We start from the raw sequence: 24,212 nt of genomic DNA on the forward strand, positions 1-24,212 counted from the left end.
TGAGTCGGTGCTGACTTGGTGGCACTTAACAACAGCTGTGAGAAAATACATCACCGTTTGTTAAAGCTATTTCTGTTATAGCAGCACCAGGTAACTGAGACAATGAAGGGGAGCTGAGAGAGACATGGTGACCAGGCAGGCTTGGGGGCTGAGTCACAGAGGGCCCTGGGGTCCTGGTCACTGAAGGTGCTGGAGGTCGGGTCACAGAGGGCCCTGGGGTCCTGGTCACTGAAGGTGCTGGGGGTCGGGTCACAGAGGGCCCTGAGGGTCGGGTCATGGAGGGCCCTGGGGTCCTGGTCACTGAAGGTGCTGGGGGCCAGGTCACAGAGGGCCCTGGGGGTCGGGTCATGGAGGGCCCTGGGGGCTGTGTCACGGAGGGTGCTGGGGACCAGGTCACTGAATGTGCTGGGGGCCATGTCACGGAGCATGCTGGGGTCCTGGTTCTAGAGCTTGAACTTTATTCTGTGAGCAGTGAGGTGAGCACAGGGGTGGTTTCCTGAGTGTTTAAATGCACGAGGGTTGTGGGTAATGTCCTTTCTTTAATTAGCGTCTGATCTGACTGCAGGTTGTGCTGGTCTCCTGGGGCTGTGTAACAAAGTACTGCAGGTGTCGTGACTCAGCACCACACACACTTCTTCCCTTAGCTCTGGAGGCCTGTCCGAAATGGTGCCACTGGGCAGAATGCCAGGAGTTGTCAGGGCTTCGGACCCCCTGGAGGCTCTAGGGGAGAGTCCCTCCTTGTCTTTTCCAGCATCGAGAGCCCTTCCTCCATCTTTAAAGCCAGCAGTGTAGCATCGTCCAGTCTCTTTCTCTGACTGTCCCCCTCTGCCTCCACTGTCACGTCTCCTTTCTCTGGCACTCCCTGTCTTACCAAACCAAACCCACAGCCGTAAAGAAGATTCTGACTCATGGTATCCCTGTAGGACTCACTGCCTTACTCACTCTTATCAGGACCCATATGATTAGACTGGGTCCACCCGGATAATCCACTATTATCCTTTTGCTGTATCAGGTAACACATGCACAGATTCCAGAACGTGCACATCTTGGAGGAGGAGAAGCATTATTCTGACCACCACACAGGTGGTCAGAGAATGTGACCCATATGACAGAGGCCTTTGAAATGAGGAGAAAGTTGATTTTTGGCGTCATTAGTGAGTTTTATTCTTAATGTCAGATAGATGCTTGAAAAGGCTGTGTATTTAGAATATTACTTACGTAAACACGCCAGCTTACTGTCGGTTAGCTTTTTCCTGGTGTAGCTTTTCCTGTATTTTTATTTTCAATATCCCTGTGTCCTAATATTTTAGGTTTTTCTCTTGTTGCACTAAGCAAGGGGCACAGTGGGCAAATCCCACCATCAGTGCTAACTGCATGCTAAGGATCCGCATGAATCCAGTTCCCAAAGTGTGGGAAAGGAGGCGGTCCTCGCCTTCCCACTTCTCCATTCTGGTCACCAGCTGCTCACATGGCACACTCTCCCTGACCCCAGCCACCCGGAGCTGGATCAGCACTCACAAGTTAGACAGACACCGTCTTCTAGTCCCAGCCACCCAGAGCCAGGTCAGCGCTCACAAGTTAGAAGGACACCATGCTCCAGACTGCCAAATAGGCAGACACCAGCCCCTGCTGGCTCTCACTGCCCCTGTCGGTTCGTTAATTGGCTGGAACCACTCACAGAATCCTCAGAGATATTACCATACTTACTACAGATTTATTACAACCAAAAAGGATACAAATGAAGAGACTCATAAGGTGAGGCTTGGGAGGGGTCACAGCATGGAGCTTCCATGTCCCAAAGAAGGATGCATCACCATCTCCCGTGCAAGGTCACCAACCAGGAAGCTCATCTAAGCCTCAGGGTTCAGTGCTCTTATTTACTTCTCCATGTAGCTGTGATAGATGACATCACCCTCCTGAGGCTCAGTCAGCATCGGGTCCCCAGGTGGTGCTTCTTGGTCTGCTCGGCCCCTATTCATTAGCCTCAGATGTTGATACTCGAAAGATCAGAGAACAAAAGCCAAATGGCTTTCTGCAAGGTGATTCCACACCTTGCCCTTGTTAACAATATATAGCTGGATTTTTTTAAAATCTAGTCTAGCAGTCTTTGTATATTACACAGGATATTTAGACCATTTAGATTTATTGTGGTTACTGATTATATTTGGAATTTTTTTACCAACATTTTTGCTATCTCTTTGCACAACTTTCCTATTTATATGTTTTTTTGCTTTCTTTTTTATTGATTTTTCTCTCATTCTATCTTTTCTGTATATTCATTTGGAAATTATATTCTATTCTTTTCATTAGTCCCACAATTTTTAACATGCTACTTAACGAAATTTAGAGTTAATCGGTATCTTTATCTTCTTCTAAATAATTCAAGGGTCTTACAATATTGTAACTCCAAACAACCTCTCCTGACTTAAATACTATTTTTGTCCAGGGTTTTAGTTGCATCTTCTTTTATTTTAAACTCATAAATTAGACATTACTGCTGATTCATTAGATCAATGCCTTCTTTGGATAACTCATGCATTTATTGATTTCTTTTCTCTATTCCTTCTTGCATCACAGATATTCTTTTTCCTCATGCATTTACGGGACACAGACACGGCTATGCATGGGTCCCTGTGGGGCTTCTATCGAGGCTGGGGGTGTGGGCACACACCTGCCCAGGTGAGAGATGCCAGTGGGTCATCAGCATACACCTGCCCACATGTAATCATTGATGAACAGCATCCAGAGCCCATGAGCAGTCCTCCAGGAGGCAGGCAATACCAAAGACACAACAAAGAGAGAACACACCTGGGGGCCCAGGGTGGAAAGGACAGCTGGAGAGTGGGGTGCACTGGGTCCAGAGGGAGGGTGCTATGAACAAAAAGAAAGACTCGTATGCGTGGGGTCAGGGGTTGTTTTTATTGGGTGTTGTCGAGTTGGTTTCAAGCATGGTGACCCCATGTGACAGAGCAGAACTGCCCCATTGGGTTTTCTAGGCTACAGTCTTTAAGGGAGCAGATCACTAGGTCTTTTCTCCCATAGAGCCACTGGTGGGTTCAAACCACTGACCTTTTGGTTAGCAGCTGATCACTTAACCATTGCGCCATCAGGGCTCCTTTTGGGGGTCAGGGTGAACCACTTTAATTCTAAGCTAGAGGACTTGGACTGGTGTATCTCCATCCTCATGAAGGTTCCTACATGATAATCATTTACCCCTTCAAAAGCAGCTTCCCCACCTTGGGCTGAAGATCCACCATTCCCACTCTCGATGGGTGGGCAACAAGAGAATTACTTCAGTGAAGAGCCACGTGAGATTATGGAATGGTTTTCTCCTCATCACCTGTCAGAGAAGAGAGGCATGGATCACATTGCAAAGAATTGAAATTCCAGAATACTTAATTGTGCTCACGAGGAACCTGTACACAGATCAAGAGGCAGTTGTTCGAACAGAACAAGGGGATACTGCGTGGTTTAAAGTCAGGAAAGGTGTGCATCAGGGTTGTATCCTTTCACCATACTTATTCAGTCTGTATGCTGAGCAAATAATCTGAGAAGCTGGACTATATGAAGAAGAATGAGGCATCAGGATTGGAGGAAGACTCATCAACAACCTGTGATATGCAGATGACACAACCTTGCTTGCTGAAAGTGAAGAGGACTTGAAGCACTTACTGCTGAAGATCAAAACCACAGCCTTCAGGATGGATTCCACCTCAACATAAAGAAAACAGAAATCCTCACAACTGGACCAGTTAGCAATATCATGACAGAGAAAAGATTGGAGTTGTCAAGGATTTTATTTTGCTTGGATCCACAATCAACACTCATGGAAGCAGCAGTCAAGAAATCAAAAAGACCCATTGCACTGGGCAAATCTGCTGCAAAAGACGTTTTTAAGTGTTAAAAAGCAAAGATGTCACCTTGAGGACTAAGGTGTGCGTGACCCAAGCCAAGGTGTTTTCAGTTGCCTCATGTGCATGTGAAAGCTGGACATTGAATAAGGAAGACCGAAGAAGAACTGATGCCTTTGAATTGTGGTGTTGGCGAACAATACTGAATATTCCATGGACTGTCAGAAGAACAAACAAATCTGTCTTAGAAGAATTACAGCTAGAATGCTCCTTAGAAGCGAGGATGGCGAGACTTCGTCTCACATACTTTGGACATGTTATCAGGAGGGACCAGTCCCTGGAGAAGGACATCACATTTAGTAAAGTAGAGGGTCAGCGAAAAAGAGCAAGACCCTCAATGAGATGGACTGACACAGTGGCTGCAGCAATGGGTTCAAACATACCTACTATTGTGAGGATGGTGCAGGACTGGGAAGTGTTTTGTTCTGTTGTACACGGGGTCACTATGAGTCTGGATGGACTTGATGGCACCTAACAGCAACATTACCCATTCAGCCCCTTTTGACTGTGGTTTGCGTTTTGACCATCAAATGATTGTGGCAACCTTGAGATGCCAGCTCTTCCAGTTCAACCTTTGAAAGGGTTCCATGGAATTATATATCCCCCCAAAATATGTGTTGTGAATCCTAACTCCTACACCTGTGGCTATAATCCCATTTGGAAATGGATTTTCTTTGTTATGTTAATGGGGCAGTATTAGTGTAGGATGTGTCTTAAATCAATCTCTTTTAAGATATAAAAGAGCAGCTTAAACAAGGAAGCAAGCAAGCAGAGATGGGGGTGACAGATGCCCCCATGAAGATCACGAAGGAGCAGAAGCTGTGAAGAGACAAGGACTTTGCTCCAGAGCTGAGAGAGAGAGCCCTCCCCTAGAGCTGGTGCCCTGAATTAGGGCTTCTAGCCTCCTAAGTGTGAGAAGATAAACGTGTGTTTGTCCAGGCCACCCACTTGTGGTACTTGCGTTATAGCAGCACTAGGTAACTTGGACGTGACTTCTGGCTTCTTGTGCTTGGCTTTTTTCGGGAACTCGTCATCTTTCAGAACTCCAAGAGTTACTCTCTCCTCTCAGAATTTTCCAGAGCTCCTCTTTCAGCTGCTCTACCTTCTACAGAACAGGGAGGCCTGTCCCAGGCCTGAGGGTCATCTCTACAGGGCCTAGCTGGACTGGCCCGCGTGTGCACACCATCCTGCCATCAGCAGGCAGGAGATAGCAGGCAGCAACCCCGCCGAGAACGCCAGGACGCACACTGTTGATAAATCCCCAAGCTGGCATCTCGGGATGACTGGGGCTGACAGTGTCCGTGGCCACTGTCCATCAAATTGCTGTGGTCCTTTGCTGGCTGTCCAGGTCCTGGACTGCCTGCCGGTATAAATGAGCAGGGGTGGGGCTGCGGCTGCGTCCGCCTTTGGCAGCTGGTGATTATACGTTTTGTGCTGAGCTCTCCTCAGGAGCCTTTTAACTGCCAGCCTTTAGCTCAGAGCCAGAGCGGCCCAAGACCAGAATCAATTTCCCTGTCGCCTGCTTACTGACAGAAAGCCCTGCTGATAGATTTCCAGTTTTAGCTTTTTAATTGACTTTCTAGTGTGGCAGACCTACATTTATGAAGCTGAGCGCTGCCCGGGTCAAAACTGATCTCTGTTTCTCGTGTTATTATCTGCCCCTCAAACCAAAAAAAAAAAAAAAAAGTTGCCATCTAGTCAATTCCAACTCATAGCGACTCTAGAGGACAGAGGAGAGCTGCCCCATAGGGTTTTCAAGGAGCAGCTGGTGGATTTGAACTGCCAGCCTTTGGGTTAGCAGTTGTATTACTTAACCACTGCACTACCAGGGCTTCATCTGTCCTTCAGTGGCCTTCAGTAATGGAAACAGTCCTGTGTCTGCCTGTTGGTGTTTGCACGCGGGACAGACGCTCCATGCGTGGATATGGGGGGGGGGTTCCCAATGGGTGGTGGGAGGTCCTGGTGGGAGTTCCCCTTCCAGCTCCAGCACTTGTCACTCTCCCCCCATAAATCACAGTCTCAAGTCCGACCTCCTGCTTTGCTGTGGAGCACTTCCTGGGCGTGGTGGGACATAGGCGACCTCATTTACCCCTAACACTGGCCCGTTTGTCAAGAATTGTCACTCCATTCCACAGACAGAGCTGGGGCTCAGAGAAGGAGGTGTTCCAAGGCAACTACCTGCAGTCAGTCATGGATGTGGCTGAGCAAAGGGTCAGGGTGGGTCCAGGGAACCTCACAGCCTGAAGAAGGGCTACCTCTGGCCCTCCAGACCTGCCTGAGGGCCTTTGCCACCAGCACCGTGGCGGGGGGGGGGGTGCTTTGCCTGCCCCACCCTTCTCCCCTGCTGCCCTGGAGGTCTTGTTCTTCAAGAACCAGCTCGGCTGTCACCACCTCCAGGAAGCCTTCCTGATACATCCTGTGGAGTCAGACAGGCTTCTTCAGACTCTCCCGGCCCTTCCCCTGTGTTGAGTCTTCCTCCTCCTCTAGACGGTGAGGCTCCTGAGGGGACAGGGACCACGTGCTACTCTGGGTCCTGGCCCTGGCCTGGCACGTAGCCAGAGGGGAAGAGTCGCCAGGCCAGCTGTGAGGAGGGTCCTGGCACCGCGCCCCAGAGGGAGAGCAGGAGCTGTTCACCCCCGAGCACCCCAGCGCCATCAGGACAGGCTGTGGGGAGTGAGGTGGAGCCCGGCGGGGGCTCGGGGCCCTGCTCATCGCCCACGTGGCGACTGTGTATCTTGTGCGTTCCCGGCCCGTTTGGATGGCGTCAGTTGGACCCTGGACACAGACGCCGTCCACCTTGGCCTTTGCAGTTGATTTTCAGCTAACGCAGCCGGACATCTCGTTTTCTTAACTGTGCCCCAGGCAGCCAACTCCAGCACGTTTGTGACCGTGCCCACCCCAGGGCAGGTCTTCATCAGCAGGTTGCTGATTGGTCAGGGACCCCTTCTCCCACAGTGTAGGGGGTCCATGCTGATCAGTGCAGGCGTGCTGAGTAAAGGCCACGGGCCAGGTGTTTGGGAAATCTGACCCACCCTGAAATTGCTGAGTGTCGCGTGTGCTCAGAAGATGCGGTCAGCGTGGTTGGGATGGGAACTCGGTGGGGAAGGGGACTTCAGGGTCGGTTCGCTCCTCCCCTACCCTGCACGCGCCCTCCCCGAGGTGGGGGGACAGTGCAGAGCCATCACTTAGAGAGGACACAAAAGAGGGCCAAGGGCGAGGCTGTGCGTCATCTCTAAGGACCACCTCCCCCAGGGTAGCTGTCCAGTCACCTCATTCGCTCCTTCCTCTTGGGACACATTTGCGAGTCACCTTCCATCAGGGTCTGGGCTGGGCAGGGCCACCAAGCTGAGAGACCCGCTCTTGTGTCAGGAAGGGCCATACCAGAGCTAGGGGTCCACCTGACATGGGGTGGGCGGCCTAGGGACCTCAAGCACCTCGAAAATGCAGGCGTGGGAGTGTGTGTGGTGTGGATGTGTGTGTGTGTGGTGTGGATGTGTATGTGGGTGTGTGTGTCTGCGTATGTGGAGTGTGTATGTGTGTATGTATGTGGTGTGTATGAGGTATGTGTGTGTATGTGTTCTGTATGTATGTGGGATGTGTGTGTAGGGTGTGTATGTGTGTGGGTATCTGGGGTGTATATGGTGTGTGTGTGGGGTGTGGTGTTTATATGCATGTGACACATGCTTGCACTCTGACACTCACACACTCTCACATTCACAGTCATACATGCACACATGCGTACACACACACTCACACTGTCACATACAGTCTCACACACTCTCACATACTCATACACGCACACTCATGCACTGACGCACACACACTTTCACACACTGTCACATACACTCACACACACTCACACTCATACACTCACAGCACACACACACTCGCACACTCACACATATACACTGTTACACTCACACACACTCACACACACTCACACTGTCACACTCACGCACTCACACACTCACACTCACTGTCACACTCTCACAGCACACACACACTCGCACACTCTCACACACGTATACACTGTTACACTCACACACACTCACTTTCACACACACACACACTCTCACACACACCCAGGAATTGAGGACTAGGCTCCCATCCGAAGTCCCAGAGTTGAGAAAGGTAGCGTGCACACGGTACCTGGCACAGAGCTGCTTGTAGTAGGTCTACTGAGGGCAAAACGGGGATGCACCTTAGTGTGGGTGAGGTGCACCTCCTCCCCACAGACCGTCAGCGTGTAAAGGCAGAAACCACGGCCTGTTCGGCACCCAGTGTCGGCTCCCTAGAGCTCCTTGGGTGTTGGGAGCCAGCAGAACCTACAGCTGGCCCGTGGAGCCAGAGACACCTGGCTTGAGTCCGGGTTGGTGCCCTTGGGCAAGCTGTGGGACTCTCACCCCCACCGGGACCCCTACCCTGCCCGGGGTCCCCGTCCTGCCCCCCACCTGTGAACGTACCTGGGGCTGCACCTCCGGAGACACGTGGGGGCGGCCTGTCATCTGTCACCCCGTTCACGATTTCACTGCCGTGATGTTTGGGTCAAGAGCAGCACTGCCCCAGCCACCCTGCCATGTGGCTCTGTGAAGACGGGACACGTGCACCTTGTTCACTGCCGAGAAACTGGCAAACCGCGGCCCACAGCCTGCTCTCTACCATCCGTGAGCTCAGAGCAGATTTTTAAATGTTGGAAAAAGTAAAAAAATAGTTCGTGCCCGGGTGGCTCATGAAGGAGCCCTGGTGGCACAGTGGGTAAGTGTTCTGCTGCTCAACAAAAGGTTGGCGGTTCAAACCCACCCATCGGCTCCGCGGGAAAGACCTGGTGGTCTGCCCCCGTAAAGATTACAGCCTAAGAAACCCAAGAGGGCAGTTACACTCTGTCGCAGGGGGTCGCTGTGAGTCGGAAGCGACCTGACAGCACCCAGCAACATTGGGGTTACAGGCCCCTAGATGGTGCTAACAGTTCGCTCTCAGCTACTAACCTAAAGGTCAGCTGTTCGAACGCACCCAGCGGCTCCACAGGAGAAAGGCCTGGCGACCTGCTTCCAGAAAGATTGTTGTTGTTGTTAGGTGCTGTCAGGTCATTCCTACTCATAACAACCCCGTGTACAACACAACGAAACACTGCCCGGTCCTGTGCCAGCCTCCCAATCGTTGTTGTGCTGGAGCCCACTGTGTCAGTCCATCTCGTTGAGAATCTTCCTCTTTTTCACTGACCTTCCGCTTTACCAAGCATGATGTCCTTCTCCAGGGACTGATCCCTCCTGATAACATATCCAAAGTATGTGAGATGAAGTCTCGCCATCCTTTCTTCTAAGGAGCTTTCTGGCTGTACTTCTTCCAAGACGGATTTGTTCATTCTTCTGGCAGTCCATGGGATATTCGATATTCTTCGCCAACACCATAATTCAAAGGTGTCAATTCTTTGGTCTTCCTTATTCATTGTCCAGCTTTCACATGTATATGAGGTGATTGAAAACATCATGGTTTGGGTCAGGTGAACATTAGTCCTCAAAATGACATCTTTGCTTTTTAACACTTTAAAGAGGTCTTTTGCAGCAGATTTGCCCAATGCAATGCGTCTTTTGATATCTTGACTGCTGCTGCTTCTGCGGGTGTTGATTGTGGATCCAAGTAAAATGAAATCCTTGACAACTTCACTCTTTCTCCCTTTATCATGATGTTGCTTATTTGTCCGGTTATGAGGATTTTTGCTTTCTTTATGTTGAGGTATGATCCACACTGAATGCTGTGTAGTCTTTGATCTTCATCAGTAAGTGCTTCAAGTCCTCTTCACTTTCAGCAAGCAAGGCTGTGTCATCTGCACAATGCAGGTTGTTAATGAGTCTTCCTCCAATTCTGATGCCCCGTTCTTCTTCATAGAGTCCAGCTTCTTGGATTATTTGCTCAGCATACAGATTGAATAAGTATGGTGAAAGGATACAACCCTGATGCACGCCTTTCCTGACTTTAAACCACACAGTATCCCCTTGTTCTGTTAAGCCTAGAAAACCCCATGAGGTAGCTCTACTCTGTCACATGGGGTTGCTCTGAGTCAGAATCGACTCGACACTCCCAGGGGTAACAAGGACAACAGGTGGCTCGTGAAGATGATAGGAGATTCAGTGTCAGATCCATGGACAAGCCTTACTGCACACAGGCATGCCCATTTCTCACGCCGGGTCTGTGGTTGCTTTACAGCTGCCTCGGCAGAGCTGAGTCCCGGTGACAGAGACCGTGTGCCTACAAGTTGGAGTATTTACTGCTGGCCCTGTAGGGAGCTGTTGGCCTGCCCCGGCCTGTAGATGGGAGGTGAGGCAGGAAGAAGGACTTCGCTCTGGGCTCGGCCACCCATGTATTACAGAGTAGAACTGCCCCACAGGGTTTTCTAGGCTGTAATCTTCACAGGAGAAGATCTCCAGCTCTTTCTTCTGTGGAGCTGGAGCCGCTGGGTGGGTTTGAACTGCCACCGTTTAGATTGGTTGTTGTGTACGAACCATTGTGTGCCACCAGGGACGTTTGTGGGAGAACCTGGAAAAGCCCACCCCTTACCCGGCTCACGAGTCCTTCTGTCACCCCACTCTGCCATCCCGCCAGGATGTCAGGGGTCCTTGTCCACACCCCACTCACTCTGACCCCGTGAGCCCTCCCCTGAGGCCCCGCGGAGCCTGGTCCTGCAGACGCCCCGTCCCTGTGGGTTGGTCAGGTTACACTGGTTACACCTGGCCAAAAAATAAATCCAGAACAGTGGCCAGACGCTGGATGGATGTTTTTCTGCCTAATTACAAAATCCATTGCAATAGAAACCAGAGACAGATCAACTTGGCTATTAGAGACAAGCGTTATACTCCTAACTTAAAGAGCTTGTTTGAAAATTGACTATAAAACCATTTAATGACCTGGGTTTGATGACCAGGACGGATGGTCTTCCCCTGCAGGGCCTTGTCCCCGATGCTCGGGTTTTTGTCTGTGACCTGGGCTGAGCCAGGCAGATCGGGTCTTCCCTATACTCCTGCTCCTCCACCAAGAGGTCTGCCCTGAGGGTTCTGGAACATTCTACATGGCCCCCTCTGACGGCCCTCTCCTGCCTGCCACCCCCAGGAGTTATCCAGCATAAGACGTTGACTCATCTAAGCCTTCAGACCATCATGGCGAGGAAAAGCGAGGGGAGTGGCTTCTTGCTGAGGCTGAAGAAGCCTTTGGACCTTTGGACAAGCTGGACCAGCAGGGGCAATGTTATCTCCCTCCCTCGTTGCAAACATTTAGACAGAACGTCTTACAAGATTCCACCATTCTTTCCAGAAGCTGTAATCTTTACCCAGGGGTCTGCCATGTCACTGTTGAAAAGGCAGAGCACAAAGGCACCGAGACACACTGCTCTGCCTTCTCCTGTTCAATTAGGGGCAGATAAATGAACAAATCATTCACAGATCTCATCGTACAGAGTTAATGCAGCCGTCCTGATAACAGACAGCTCTCCAAAACACCGTCACCCCAGAGAATACCAGTCCGCTGCACTCCGCCCAAGCAAACAGCTTTTTTAGCATTATCTGCAAAATGCCTTCAGACAGTCAAACAAAACACAATTAAACCGTACTCACTCCACAGCCTCAGCATCAAGCTCCTTTGGAGAGTGGAGATCATCAGTAATTACGGGGGCAGAGGAGTGAGGCTATACAGTATTGGTGACGAGATGTTTTTGTATGTCCTTATATATGTTTGCCTTAGTTTGTTCATATGGATCAGACACAGAATTTCCCCAGTCTGCCTCCGGCCAAAGGGAAACATGTTTGTTTCTCCATTAAATTCACAAATGTTCTTGGGATGTTTCCCGGCATTTTAGATTGTCAGGCCAGTGATGAAAACTGAAACAGCCCTTTCCTGACGGTCAATTCTGTAATTCTGGTTGAGTGGACGTCCTGTTAAATCACATTGTATGCTTGTCTGTTTAAGTCTCGACCCAGGCAGACGATGGCTTTCACAGTAGGACAGAGCAGGTCCCACGCTGAGTCCGTGGTGCACAAGCTCTGTGTCTGGCTAAAGCGAGTCATTTCTCCTCTCCAAGCTTCTGTTTCTTCATGTGGAAAACAGAGACGAAAACATTGCCCACCTTGTAGCTGCTGTGGAAATAAAATGAGGACTCTGGCTTGCCTGTGCCCAGCTCCGAGCCAGGTACACAGTAGGTACTCAGTAAATGCTATTTCTTTCTCACTGATCCCCCGTACTGTCTCTCTCTCTCTCTCTCTCCCGGAACTTCAAGTTTACATAAAGAGTAGACTTACAAGCCACTGGGAACCATGCAGCTGCCAACAAGGGAGGGTTCTAGGCTGTACGGTGATAATTACAGCAGACGACTAAGACATGCACAGGACTCAGCATTGACAGCTCCTCCTGAACTCTTACAGTCACTGCCCACAGCAATTTTCCATGAATGGATGATGGATGAATGGATGGATGGATGGATGATGGATGAATGATGAATTGATGGGTGATGGATGGATAAATCATAGATCAATGGATGACTGATGGATGGACGGGTGATGGATGAATAGATGGTGGATGAATGATGAATGGATGGATGGATGGATGATGAATGGTGTGTGTATGGGTGAATGGATGGATGAATGAATGTATGAATGATGGATGAATGATGAATGGATGGGTGGATAGATGGATAGATGGTGGATGGATGGTTGATTGATGAATGGAAGTATGATGGATCGTGTGTGGATGGATGTATGGATGATGGTTGAATGATGAATGGATGGATGGATGGATGGATGGGTGGATGGATGGATGGATGCATGAAGAATGGATGTATGGGTGAATATTTGGATGGAGAGGAGGAGGCATAGACCATGGGAAGGAAAGACAGTTGGATTAAAAGTATTAATAACTGTTCATAGATTGTCTAGAAGTAAGCGTTATTTCCTTTTAAATTTCCTGATATCTTGTCTACTTAATAGAGAACTGAATATACATTCTTAGACCTTCTCTCATGTAAAAGGGTGTTTTCAGAGAGTGCTAATAATTGCCAGTAAGAAAATGAAAGAGAAATGTGGGCCAAGGGCCTGTTTAGGTTGTATGCCCAAGAAGGGGCTCTCTGAGATGGTGTCTTAGTCATCTAGTGCTGCTATAACTGAAATTATCACAAGTGGATGTCTTTAACAAATAGAAGTTTATTCTCTCACAGTCTAGGGGGCTAGAAGTCCAAATTCAGGGAGCCAGCTCCGGGGGAAGGCTTTCTCTCTCTGTCGGCTCCAGGGGAAAGTCTTTGTCGTCAAGCTTACCCTGGTCTAGGAGCTTCTCAGCGCAGGGACCCCGGGTCTCAAGAGTGCTCTCCACTCCTGGCTCTTCTTGCTTGGTGGTATGAGGTCCCTCTCCTCTAATCCTGCCTCATAGAGGTTAGGGTTTACAACAAGTAGGATAATCACATCCGATCACAGAACGGTGAACAACCACACAATACTGGGAATCATGGCCTAGCCAAGTTGACACACATTTCTGGGGGGACACAATCCAATCCATAACAGAGGGTGATGTCAGAACTGAGAGCTGCAGGTTAAGAAGGAACCATGCACTCATCCTTTTGGGGAAGGGCCTGCTAGAGCCAGACCTGGAGTGAGAAGGGCTGGAGGGCAGGGCGGCTGGAACAAGGCGAAGGAGAGGGGCAGTGGGATGAGCAAAGCCGAGAGACCATCGGGGCAGTCACACAGGCCCCCCAGACTGCAGCATGGAGGAAAGACTGAGGACAGAGTGGTCACCAGGTGAGAAGGAGGGATGGTGGAGGCGGTGATGGAGGAGTGGGCAGATGTCAGCCTTCTCCCTTGTTTTCCGGGAGCTTCTGGCTCTGTGTTGTCTTCCCCATCTCAGGACAGACTCCTCTTTGCGGTGTCCCCCAGGTCTCCACCCTAGCCCGGTTCTTCTTCTCACTTTGCACTCTCCCTGGGTGGGATCATCTTCTCCCAGAGCCCCAGCCACCAAGTCTACGCAAATGCCTATCTCCATCACAGACTTCTTTGCTCAGCCCCCTCCATATATCAAACCCCCTGAGCCCTTCCCTCCACCTGGGCGAGTCTCAGGAATCTCAGGCCCAACGTGGCTCAAACTGACTCCCTCTTTGTCCACTCCAAACCCACTCTCCCTCCTAGGCCCCATCGCAATGAGCAGCACCACCATCTACCCACCTGTCCAAGCCAGAAACGTAGATCTGTTCCCATATTTCTCCGTTTTATTTACTCCTCACAAAATCCACTGGATTCTCACTCTGATACTTCGTTGACAGCTAGCTCTCCTCTCCAGTTCCACTGTCTGCCCTAGTCCAGGTCACCAGGTTATCTCACCCGGATAACCAATGCTGTTGGCCCCCGTAGAGTCGACTCAGTCACGGTGGCCTCACGCACAGCAAACCAACACATTGCCCAGGCCTGTGCTATCTCCATGATTGTCAGTATGCTCCCATCTTCCAGCACTGTTCAATGTTCTGTTGTGATCCGTAAGGTTTGACTGGATGGTTTTCAGAAGTAGATCACCAGGTCTTTCTTCCTAGTTTGTCTTAGTCTGGAAGCTCTGCTGAAACCTATCCACCATCGGTAACCCTGCTGGTGTTTGAAATACTGGTGACAAAGCTTCCAGCATCGCAGCAACATGCAGGCCCCCAGAGTGTGACAGACTGACGGCCGAGTGGGGGTGGACAACCACAAAACCAAAAACCAAAGCCCGACCGATTGCCGCTGAGTCGATTCCAACTCAAGGTGACCGCGTGTGTGTCAGAGTAGAACGGCGTTCCACAGGGTTTCCAGTGACTGACTTTTTGGAAGTATATCCCCAGGCCTTTCTTCCAAGGGGCCTCTGGTTGGACTTAAACCTCTAACCTTTTGGTTAGCAGCTGAGCATGTTAACAATTTGCACCACCTAGGGGCCCCTGGATAACCACAGCACCTCCTAACTGGCCTCCCAGCCTCTGGTCTGTGCCCTCAGTCCATACCCTGCATTGCAGTCAGGGGTAAGATGGCCAAAGGCCCCCTGGGCAGAGTATGAAGGGGCAGTGGGCATTTAGGAATGGGAAGAAGCCCAGTATAGCTGGACCTTGGGGCACACGGTGGCCAGGCCAGCAGGGTGAGGTCACAGAGAGTGTCATGAATGCCAGGCTCAGGGGCACAGCCAGGGGAGACCCTGGAGGGTTTTCAGCAGGGATATGATTACCCATGACTTCTCCGAAAACCGACCCTTCTGGTTTAAGAAATCCACAGAACCGGTGGTGACCCGTGATATGTCTGCAGCCGCTTCCAGGGTTTGGCCTGACTGGGAGCCTCACCCCAGCTGCGTGAGGCAGCACAGGAGAGATGACTGTCTCCGTCTCAGAGTGAAGGTGTGCGACCTGCTCAAGGCCATTGAACGCGCAAGTGGCAAGGGCTCGGCTAGTCCGACTCTGTCCTGTGTCAGCCCTGCCACCCCACCTGCCTCCCGGTGCTCATGGTGACCCCAACCCAAGACCATCATGGGGTGATTTGCTCCTAAAACTCTGGGCAGCCCATCCAAGTGTGTGCTGCGAGACGCAGTCATTGAGACTGAAGCACTGGGTGGGAGAGCTATTTTCACCCAGGGCGGCCAAGCCTCTCTGGGCAGATTCTAATTTGAGATCCGGGGGCAGGTGCCGCTGTATTTGTTTGCCTCTGCGTCTGCCCGTCCTGGCGTCAAAGCCAAGTTTTCAGCATCCGCACCTGGGCGCATCTGTCCAGCCAGGAATAGGCTGATGATTGGGTTTTCAGAGAAACGTAACTCCAGTGGCACCAGTACCAGGGGCTGGGCTGGGGAACCTCTTGGACTGAACTTGGCAAAGAGCAAGTAAAAACGCCGTCTCCTTGATGAAGAGCTGTGGGTGGAAACCGAAGACCTGGAGCACCCGCCGCAGCGCCAGCAGAGGGGAGAAGTTGTTTCTTGATGTTGTCTGGTTTACTATTTTTAACTTGGAGCTCGGGGAGTCATCCTTTCGGGGAGCTTTGCTGTGAGGTAGATGGGATGCTGGCACCACCTTTTGGAGGAGATGGGTCAGGAGCCCAGAGGAGGGAAGGTGGGACAGGGAAGGGAACTTCACAGCTGGGCACACGTGATTCCTGCAGGAGCTGACCGCCTTCCCAGCGAAAGTCTGGGAGGCTGTGCGGACAGGCGGGGAGTGTTGGACTCGTTTGGAGGAGTCAGAAAAGTGCGTGGGGGTGGCAGCTGAGCAGGCCTCTCGACCTGGCCGAGAAGGGTCCCGCGCAGGGCCCTGCCCTCTGTCCCCTGGGGCTTCCCCAGTCCTCACGCACCCCGCCCCGTGGTGCACCTCCATCTTCTGCAGAAACTTCCCTGGGGGCCTCTCCCATCTCTGGCCTGCCCTCCTCTGGGGCACACCTGGATCAGCGCACGTCCCAGACCTGCTGTCCAACTCCCCCTCACCCTGTGAGCCCCTGAGGGCGGGGATCAGTGGGCTCCCCCTACCTAACCCAGGTCCTGACACACAGCAGGCACTCAGGAAGCGTGTGCCGAAGGAGCTGTTAGCGCCGTTTCAGAGGGCAGGCCAGAGGGAAGCAGGAAAAGATGGGGAGGAACAGATGGCAGCCAGCTGTGCCCAGACCCCTGTGACCCCTCCAGCCTCCCCCTGCCTCCCTTTGCATGGCCAGGAATCTGTCTCAGCTTTGGCCGGGTTCCGCTGATTCTAGAAGCCACTTCTAGAGTTTGGGGGTGGAGGGGTCTCTCTAGAAGCTTCCAAGCCTGTTGCATCAGGACCCCAGACGTGCTGGCTACTCTCTGCACAGGCGCAGCACCGTCTTTGCTGTGAAGGACGCTGGGACGGTGCGGATCAGAGATGGAGAGGAGAACTTGAACCTCGGCCGCAGTGTCATCTCCACAAGGCACTGAGCCTCTCCAGCCTCAGTTTCCCCACCTGAGAAATGGGGACAATCGCCCCCATCTATGGAGTCCCTGGAGCCCTGGTGTCATGGTGGTTAAGAGCTCGACTGCTAACCAAAAGTTCGGCAGTTCACATCCAGCCGCTCCTCGGAAACGCTATGGGGCAGTTCTCCTCTGTCCTGTAGGGCCGCTGTGAGTTGGGCCGCTGTGAGTCAGGTCGCTGTGAGTCGGAATCGGCTCCACGGCAACAAGTTTGTTTGTTTCATGGTGTAGCTGGGTGGTGCAAACAGTGAACGCTCTTGGCTGCAAACCGAAAGGCTGGAGGTTCGAGTCTACCCAGAGGCCCCTCAGAAGAACAGCCTGGCAATCTAATTCTGAAAAACAGCCACTGAAAACCCTATGGAGCACAGTTCTGCTCGGACACACACGTGGTCACCAGGAGTTGGAGTCGACTTGATGCCAACTAGTTTTTGTTAATAACGGGTAACACCTGCTGCACGTCCCAGGACCGGGAGATAATTAGACCTGTTTCTGGAACAGGCCCACAGGCTCCATCAGGGGGACGGTGGGCACAACGGCTGTAGTGTGAGGGTGCGGCAAAAAGACAGATCTGCGGGCTGCTCGAGGGGACGCGGCCCTCAGTGGACAGCAGGACCTACCGGAGCCCCGGTTCCAGTCCAATTTCCCCGGTTGCTTGCCGTGGAGACTCAGCCTCCCTGGGCCTCCTGTCGGCAACTGGAAAGTGAACCGGGGTGATGGCAGTGGCCCCGGGGCAGTTACGAGGAGCAGGGTCTCTAAGAACACGGCCTGACCCTGCTGTCTGCGGGGCTGCCAGCTTGTCCAGGGCCAGCAGCTGGGGCACAGAGCTGAGAACCAGCGGGGCTGCGGCCCCGTGATCACCCAGGGCCTTGTTAAAGTGCAGGTTCTGATCCAGCAGGCTGGGATGGGCATGGACCTGCGTCCCTAAGAGGCTCCCCAGGCGAGGCTGGCACTACTGGTCCCCGGGTTTCTGAGTGGGGGTAACCCTGGAACTGTCAGGGCCGGGATCACGGGGTCGGGCCTGTGGGTCGCAGGGGCCCGCGCTCAGAAGGGCCAACGCACGGCCGGATATTCTGCTGTCGCTGTCTTGAGATTCTCCACTGTTCTGAACAAGGGGGCTGACATTTGCCTTTCGCATCAGGCCCTGCAAATCACGTAGCTGTTCCTGGGACTCGTGCGTCAAACCAACCCGCTGTTTTTCAGACAAATCTGCCAACTGTTTCTCTTTAACATGTTGCATCTGATTTCCAAAACCCAGCCCCAGAGCGCAGAGAACCTCACATAGGTACCATATGTCTCCCTAGGAATAGCAAGCAGTCAAAATATGCCACTTAAAATAGTCTGGTTCCCAATTTGGAGAACAATCTGCCAGCCTCCGCTCGGCAAGATGCTAATTGATTTGTTTTCTTTGCTCCAATAATCTTGCCCTTGTCAGCTTTTCTCTTCCCTGGCTAACTTCCAGCTCCTGCGCCGGAAATAGCCCCGCTCCAGATTGCTGGGCCCCGGGCCAGAATGACCGCCTCAAACTCCTTCTCCCACCTCGGTGAGATGCGGGGTGAGCCCTCTGCCCAGCAGCACCGGGACCTGTTGCTGTCGAGTTGATCCCGACTCGTGGCAACCCCAGGTGTGTCAGAGTAGAGCTGTGCTCCACGGGGTTTTCAGTGGCTGATTTTTCAGAAGTCGATCACCTGGCTTTTCTTCTGAGGGGCCTCTGGGTGGACTTGAACCTCCAACCTTTCAGTGAACAGCCAAGGGTGTTTGCACCAGCCAGGGACTCCAGTCTGGGATTAGAAACCAACCGACCCAGTCGCTGTCGAGTTGACCCTGACTTATAGCGACCCCAGGTGTGTCAGAGTACAACTCTGCTCCACAGGTTTTCAGTGGCTGATTTTTCAGAAAGAGATCACCAGGCCTTTCTTCTGAGGTGCCTCTGGGTGGACTCAAACCTCCAACCTTTCAGTTAGCAGCCGAGCGTTGACCTTTGCATCACCCAAGGACTCCTCCCAATGGCGCCAAAAACTGTTTATCAGGAACTAGCGTCTCCTCGGTGCCAGGCCCTGGGCTCTGGGCTGCGGATATGCCAGTGATAGCGACATGGGCGCTGCCAGGCTGCCTGGTGCCCTGGCCAAGAGGGCAAGGCAGGCCCGCAGAGAGAACATTAGGGAACGCTGGGCTGCTGCAAACAGCTGGAGGGGGCGGGCCGAGGCGGGAGGGTGCCACTCTGCTGGGGGATGTGCATCGTGGAGGGCTTCCTGGAAGAGGTGGCACTTGACGAGGAGGTGTTTGACAAGCAGATAACAAGGTGGTGGGTGTCCCCACATAGAAATATGCAAAACTCACTCTGAGGGTGTCTGCAAAGGAGGGACCCCACAAGTAAGTGAGAAACAGCTTGGCTGAAGTGACCCAGAATCTTGTGCTCAGAAAATGCAGAAGAAGCTGTTTTCATTTTATCACACATGGATTTGGGGTCCCTCTGAACAGTGACTGATGGATTCTGAATTGCCTGTGGTGGGATGTTGGCGTCTTGGCCTCGCCTTGGTCCTAGTCATCACGTGCTGCCCCAACAGAAATCCCACAAGGGGATGGCTTTACGAAGAGAAATTGATTCTCTCACAGTCCAGCAGGCCACAAGTCCAAATCCAGAGCCTCAGCTCCAGGAAAAGGCCTTCGGTCTCTGTCAGCTCCAGAGGAAGGTCCTTGTCATCAGTCTTTCCTTGGTCTGGGAGCATCTCAGCACAGGAACCTCAGGTCCAAAGGACGTGCTCTGCTCCTGGCACTGCTTTCTTGGTGGTATGAGGTTCCCATGTGTCTCTGTTCACTTCTCTCTTATATCTCAAAAGAGATTGCATTAAGACACTATCTAATCTTGTCAACCTCATCAGTATAGCCTCATCGCAGTGATAGAGTTTACAACCCATAAGGAGATCCCATATAACCTCATCATAGTGATAGAGTTTACAACACATAAGGAAATCACATCAGATTACACAATCACACAATACTGGGAATCATGACCCAGCCAAGTTGCTACACACATTTTTTGGGGGACACAATTCAATCCATAATACCTTGCTTTCCAACCAGAGGGAGTGGGGCAGCAAAGGTGGCCGAGATGCCAGTGGCCTCGTGTGACTGGAGGAACACAAGGAGTTGGGTGTGGCGTCAAGGGGTGGGGGGCTGACACCAGAAGCGTCAGGGGAATGGGGTGGGCTGGAGCGGAGGGTGGGACAAGGACCCCCACCTGTATGCCTTCGATCACACAGGCCTCTCTGCCTGAACCAGCCTCCTCCCTGGGCCAGCTAATAAAATTTCCACCCCTTCTTCAAGGACCACTTGGTGCCGCCTCCTCTTGGAAGCCCTCCGTCTTGCCCTCATACCTGCCCTGCACCTGTTTGCCCTCTTCTCTGCTCCCACACAGCCCTGTGTATTCCGAGATTCTGGCCTGGACCTCATGGTTTTTGCAACTGTGGACAAATGAATGAATGAGCCTTCATTGATGTATGAACATTGAGCAGTGAAGAGGAAAAAGCCGATGGGGTTTTTGATGGCTTTTACTCTTCAGGCTGCTTAAATGTTCCTAAGAATCATTTCCTCCTGAAGGAGAAAAGCAAACAAACAATTCCCTTTGGAGTCACGAGCCGAGATGGAGTTGTTCATTCACTCATTCACTCATTCATTCATTCACATATGCATCAGGCATGTACTTAGTGCTCCATGTCAGGCTTGCTCAAGATGCTGCTGTTGTTAGGTTCCGACTCAAAGTGACGCCGTGTATAACAGAACGACACACTGCCTGGTCCTGTGCCATCCTCACAATCATTGCTAGGTTTGAACCCATCGTTGCAGCCACGGTGTCAATCCATCTCGTGGAGGGTCTTCCTCTTTTTTGCTGACCCTCTACTTTACCAAGTATGATGTCCTCCTCCAGGGACTGATCTCTCCTTATAACATGTCCAAAGTACATGAGATGAAATATCGACATCCTTGCTTCTAAAGGGCAATCTGGCTGTATTTCTTCCAAGACAGATTTGTTCATTCTTTTGTCAGTCCATGGTATATTCAGTATTCTTTGCCAACACCATAATTCAAAGGTGCCAATTCTTCTATGGTCGTCCTTATTCATTGTCCAGCTTTCTCATGCATGTGAGGTGATTGAAAACACCATGGCTTGGGTCAGGTGTACCTTAGTCCTCAATGACATCTTTGCTTTTTAAGAATTCCAAAATAAAAAGTGTGTTTAAAAAAAAAAAATTCTTTTGACCTCACTACTCAGAACCAGCCAGTATCAATGCCCCCTTGTGGTCTCTTCATTCCTCTTTCTCTGCAGTTTCCGCTGAAAAGTACACTCACATACCTCCGTCCTCACCACTGAGAAATCAGAATGTACCGACTCCTGACTCTGTCAGTGTAAAATGCGTAGAAATTTTGCTTACTCATCATTTCGTACATAAGCTTCCTTGGCATGAAAGTTTCTTTGGGAACATTATTATACATTCTATACCGCTTAACCATTCTAGGCTCCCTGTGTTTTCCTTGCATACAAACAACACCATGAGGAACATCTCCGAGCACACGTCTTTGTCCACCTCCCAGGTTATTTCTGGGCAGCGGCCTTGACTCAATCTGAATCGTCTAGGAATGCATCTGCCTGTGCCACGCCGGCCTCCTTCCGACTCTCGGTTTGCTGGGGAGGCAGGGGCTTCGTGCTGGAACACGTGAACCAGTTACCGGGGGGGCCCATCAAGCTTCCCCAGAGAGAAAGCTCCTTGGATTCGCATTTGTTCACCAGCAGACAGGTGCTCAGCGCAGACGATGGATTCAGGCCCATGTGCTCAGCTGTCATCTGGAGAAGGTTCAGGATGGGATGGCCTCCCCAGGTTCCTGCGTCTCTCCAGAGAGCTGGCTCGCCCACTCCCAGCTCCAGGCCCAGCTAAACCTCAGAGTATTGCTTTTTTTTAATTCTTGTACTTTTGGTGAGAGTATACACAGCAAAACACACTCCCACTCAACAATTTCTGCACGGAATGTTCAGCGACATTGGTTACGTTCTGCACAGTGTGTCGGGGGTCTCATTACTTCCGTTCTGGCGGTTCCGTTCCCGTTAAGTTCGTCTCACTGCCCCCAACCTTCTCGTCCACGCTTTAGAGTAAGTGTTGTGCATTTCCTCTCATGTAGATAATATTTAAAAGAGCTCAGTATTCAAACGTGACGTTCTTTACTTTTTGAGCTAACCTGCTATTTAGCTAAAAGGTGACTTGAAGGGATAGTTTTGGTTCAAGGTTTAAAGAGTATCTCACACTAATAGTCTCAGGGATTCCTCCAGCCTCAATGGGTCCAGTTAAGTCTGGATTCTTTACGAATTTGAAGTTCTGTTCCCCATTTCTCTCCCCTTCTATCAGGATTCATCTGTTGTGTCCCTAATCACAACGTCAGGTAGTGGCAGCCGGGCACCATCTAGTTCTTCTGATCTCAGGGCAGAGGACGCTGAGGTTCATGGAGACAATTCGTCCTGTAATCAGGCTCCTTCTCTGATTCTTGGGTTTCCTTCTTTCTCTTTTGCTCCAGACAAATGGAAACCAATTGTATCTTATCAGTGGGTTGCTTTGATCCACTCAAGAGCACAGAGCCAAGGGCAGGGCACTGGGGTCAGGTGCTGGGTCCAGACCTTGGCTCTGTCCCAACTGGCCGTGTGCCCTTGGGTGGTTTGCTTCTCCTCTCTGTGCCTCAGTTTCCCCATCTGCCATAGTCCAGTGAGAGCTCCCTCTTCGGGCTCTTATGGAGACCCCTAATCACCCTCTTAACACACTTGCCAACAGCCCACTCAGGGCCCGGGTCTGTGGGAAGGACCTCCCACTCTCTGTCTTATGTCGTCCTCACAGCAGCCCTGGGAGGGGCAGTGTGATTTCTCCTATGTTATAAATAAGGAAACTGAGGCACAGAGAGGCAGGCAGCTTGTCTGAGGGCACACGTGCACGGGATTTGAACCAGATCATCCTGGTGAGCTGGCATGTGCCCCTAGCCCTGCTCTGCCAGCACACGGTGTTCACTCATTCATCTACTCACTCATTCCCTCGTTTCTCCCCTCGCTCAACATGCCCCTCTTTGTCTTCCAGATCATCCTGGTGAGCTCGTCGTTCGGCGACCGGGACCAGAGCCTCTTCCTGAGCACCGACGAGGGAGCCACTTTCCAGAAGCAGCTCACCTCCTTCCTTGTGGAGACCCTGACGTTCCACCCCAAGGAGGAGGACAAGGTGCTCGCCTACACCAAGGAGAGCAAGGTAACCACGCATGGCACCTCCTGAAGGGCCTGGGGAACCAGCGTCTATCCTGAACCGACTGGCTGCGGTTAGCTTGTTTGAATCCATGTCGTGAGGAAGGGAAGTGGGACTCGGGGGACTCAAGGCTGGGCGGGGAGGAGCTGCCCAGGAGCTTGGAGGTGTCAGACCCTGAGATGCCCCTTCTCCCCAGCATCCTATGGTCCCTGTGTCAGCCGTCGGGAATGAGGTCTGCATCACACTGAGAACGGAGTGAGATGTGCCCTTGGCACAAAGCAGGCACAGAGACGGGATCAGTACAGAGCAGAGAAGGGTTAGACTCACCAGCCACAGGGCTTCCTTCCACTGCGAGAACAGTCCACACTCCCCCACACCAGGCGCTGCCCTGCCCTTCCCCGACTGGAACCCTTTCCCACAGCCTGGAACCCTCTCCCGCAGCCTGGAACCCTCTCCCACAACCTTCGTCAAGGGCGGTGACCATGCTGCAGCCACAGGCAGACACCCTCCTGGGGAGCTGCGTCCAGCAAGGCCCCCACAGACAGACACTGTCCTGGGGAGCTGCGTCCGGCAAGGCCCCCACAGACAGACACCCCCTCCTGGGGAGCTGTGTCTACCAAGACCCCCATAGGCAGACACCGTCCTGGGGAGCTGTGTCCACCAAGGCCCCCACAGGTAGACCCACCCTCCTGGGGTGCTGTGTCCACCAAGGCCACCACAGGCAGACACCCCCTCCTGGGGAGCTGCGTCCAGCAAGGCCCCCACAGACAGACACTGTCCTGGGGAGCTGCGTCCGGCAAGGCCCCCACAGACAGACACCCCCTCCTGGGGAGCTGTGTCTACCAAGACCCCCATAGGCAGACACCGTCCTGGGGAGCTGTGTCCACCAAGGCCCCCACAGGTAGACCCACCCTCCTGGGGTGCTGTGTCCACCAAGGCCACCACAGGCAGACACCCCCTCCTGGGGTGCTGTGTCCACCAAGACCCCCACAGGCAGACACCCCCTCCTGGGGAGCTGTGTCTACCAAGACCCCCATAGGCAGACACCGTCCTGGGGTGCTGTGTCCACCAAGGCCCCCACAGGCAGACACCCCCT

The 24,212-nt window shown here is 52.1% G+C and overlaps 1 protein-coding gene across 1 annotated transcript in view; it reads left to right on the forward strand.

Moving 5' to 3' along the window:
* The window catches only part of SORCS2 (sortilin related VPS10 domain containing receptor 2), a 177,001-nt gene that overhangs the window by 71,012 nt on the left and 81,777 nt on the right, over positions 1–24,212 (forward strand). The window contains exon 8 of the mRNA XM_004383549.1: positions 22,958–23,122. Within this exon, the coding sequence (XP_004383606.1) occupies positions 22,958–23,122 (165 nt within the window). The remainder of the gene's footprint in view (positions 1–22,957; positions 23,123–24,212) is intronic.

This window comes from Trichechus manatus, unplaced genomic scaffold (genome assembly GCF_000243295.1).
Source record: "Trichechus manatus latirostris isolate Lorelei unplaced genomic scaffold, TriManLat1.0 scaffold00111, whole genome shotgun sequence".
Taxonomy (NCBI): Eukaryota; Metazoa; Chordata; class Mammalia; order Sirenia; family Trichechidae; genus Trichechus; species Trichechus manatus.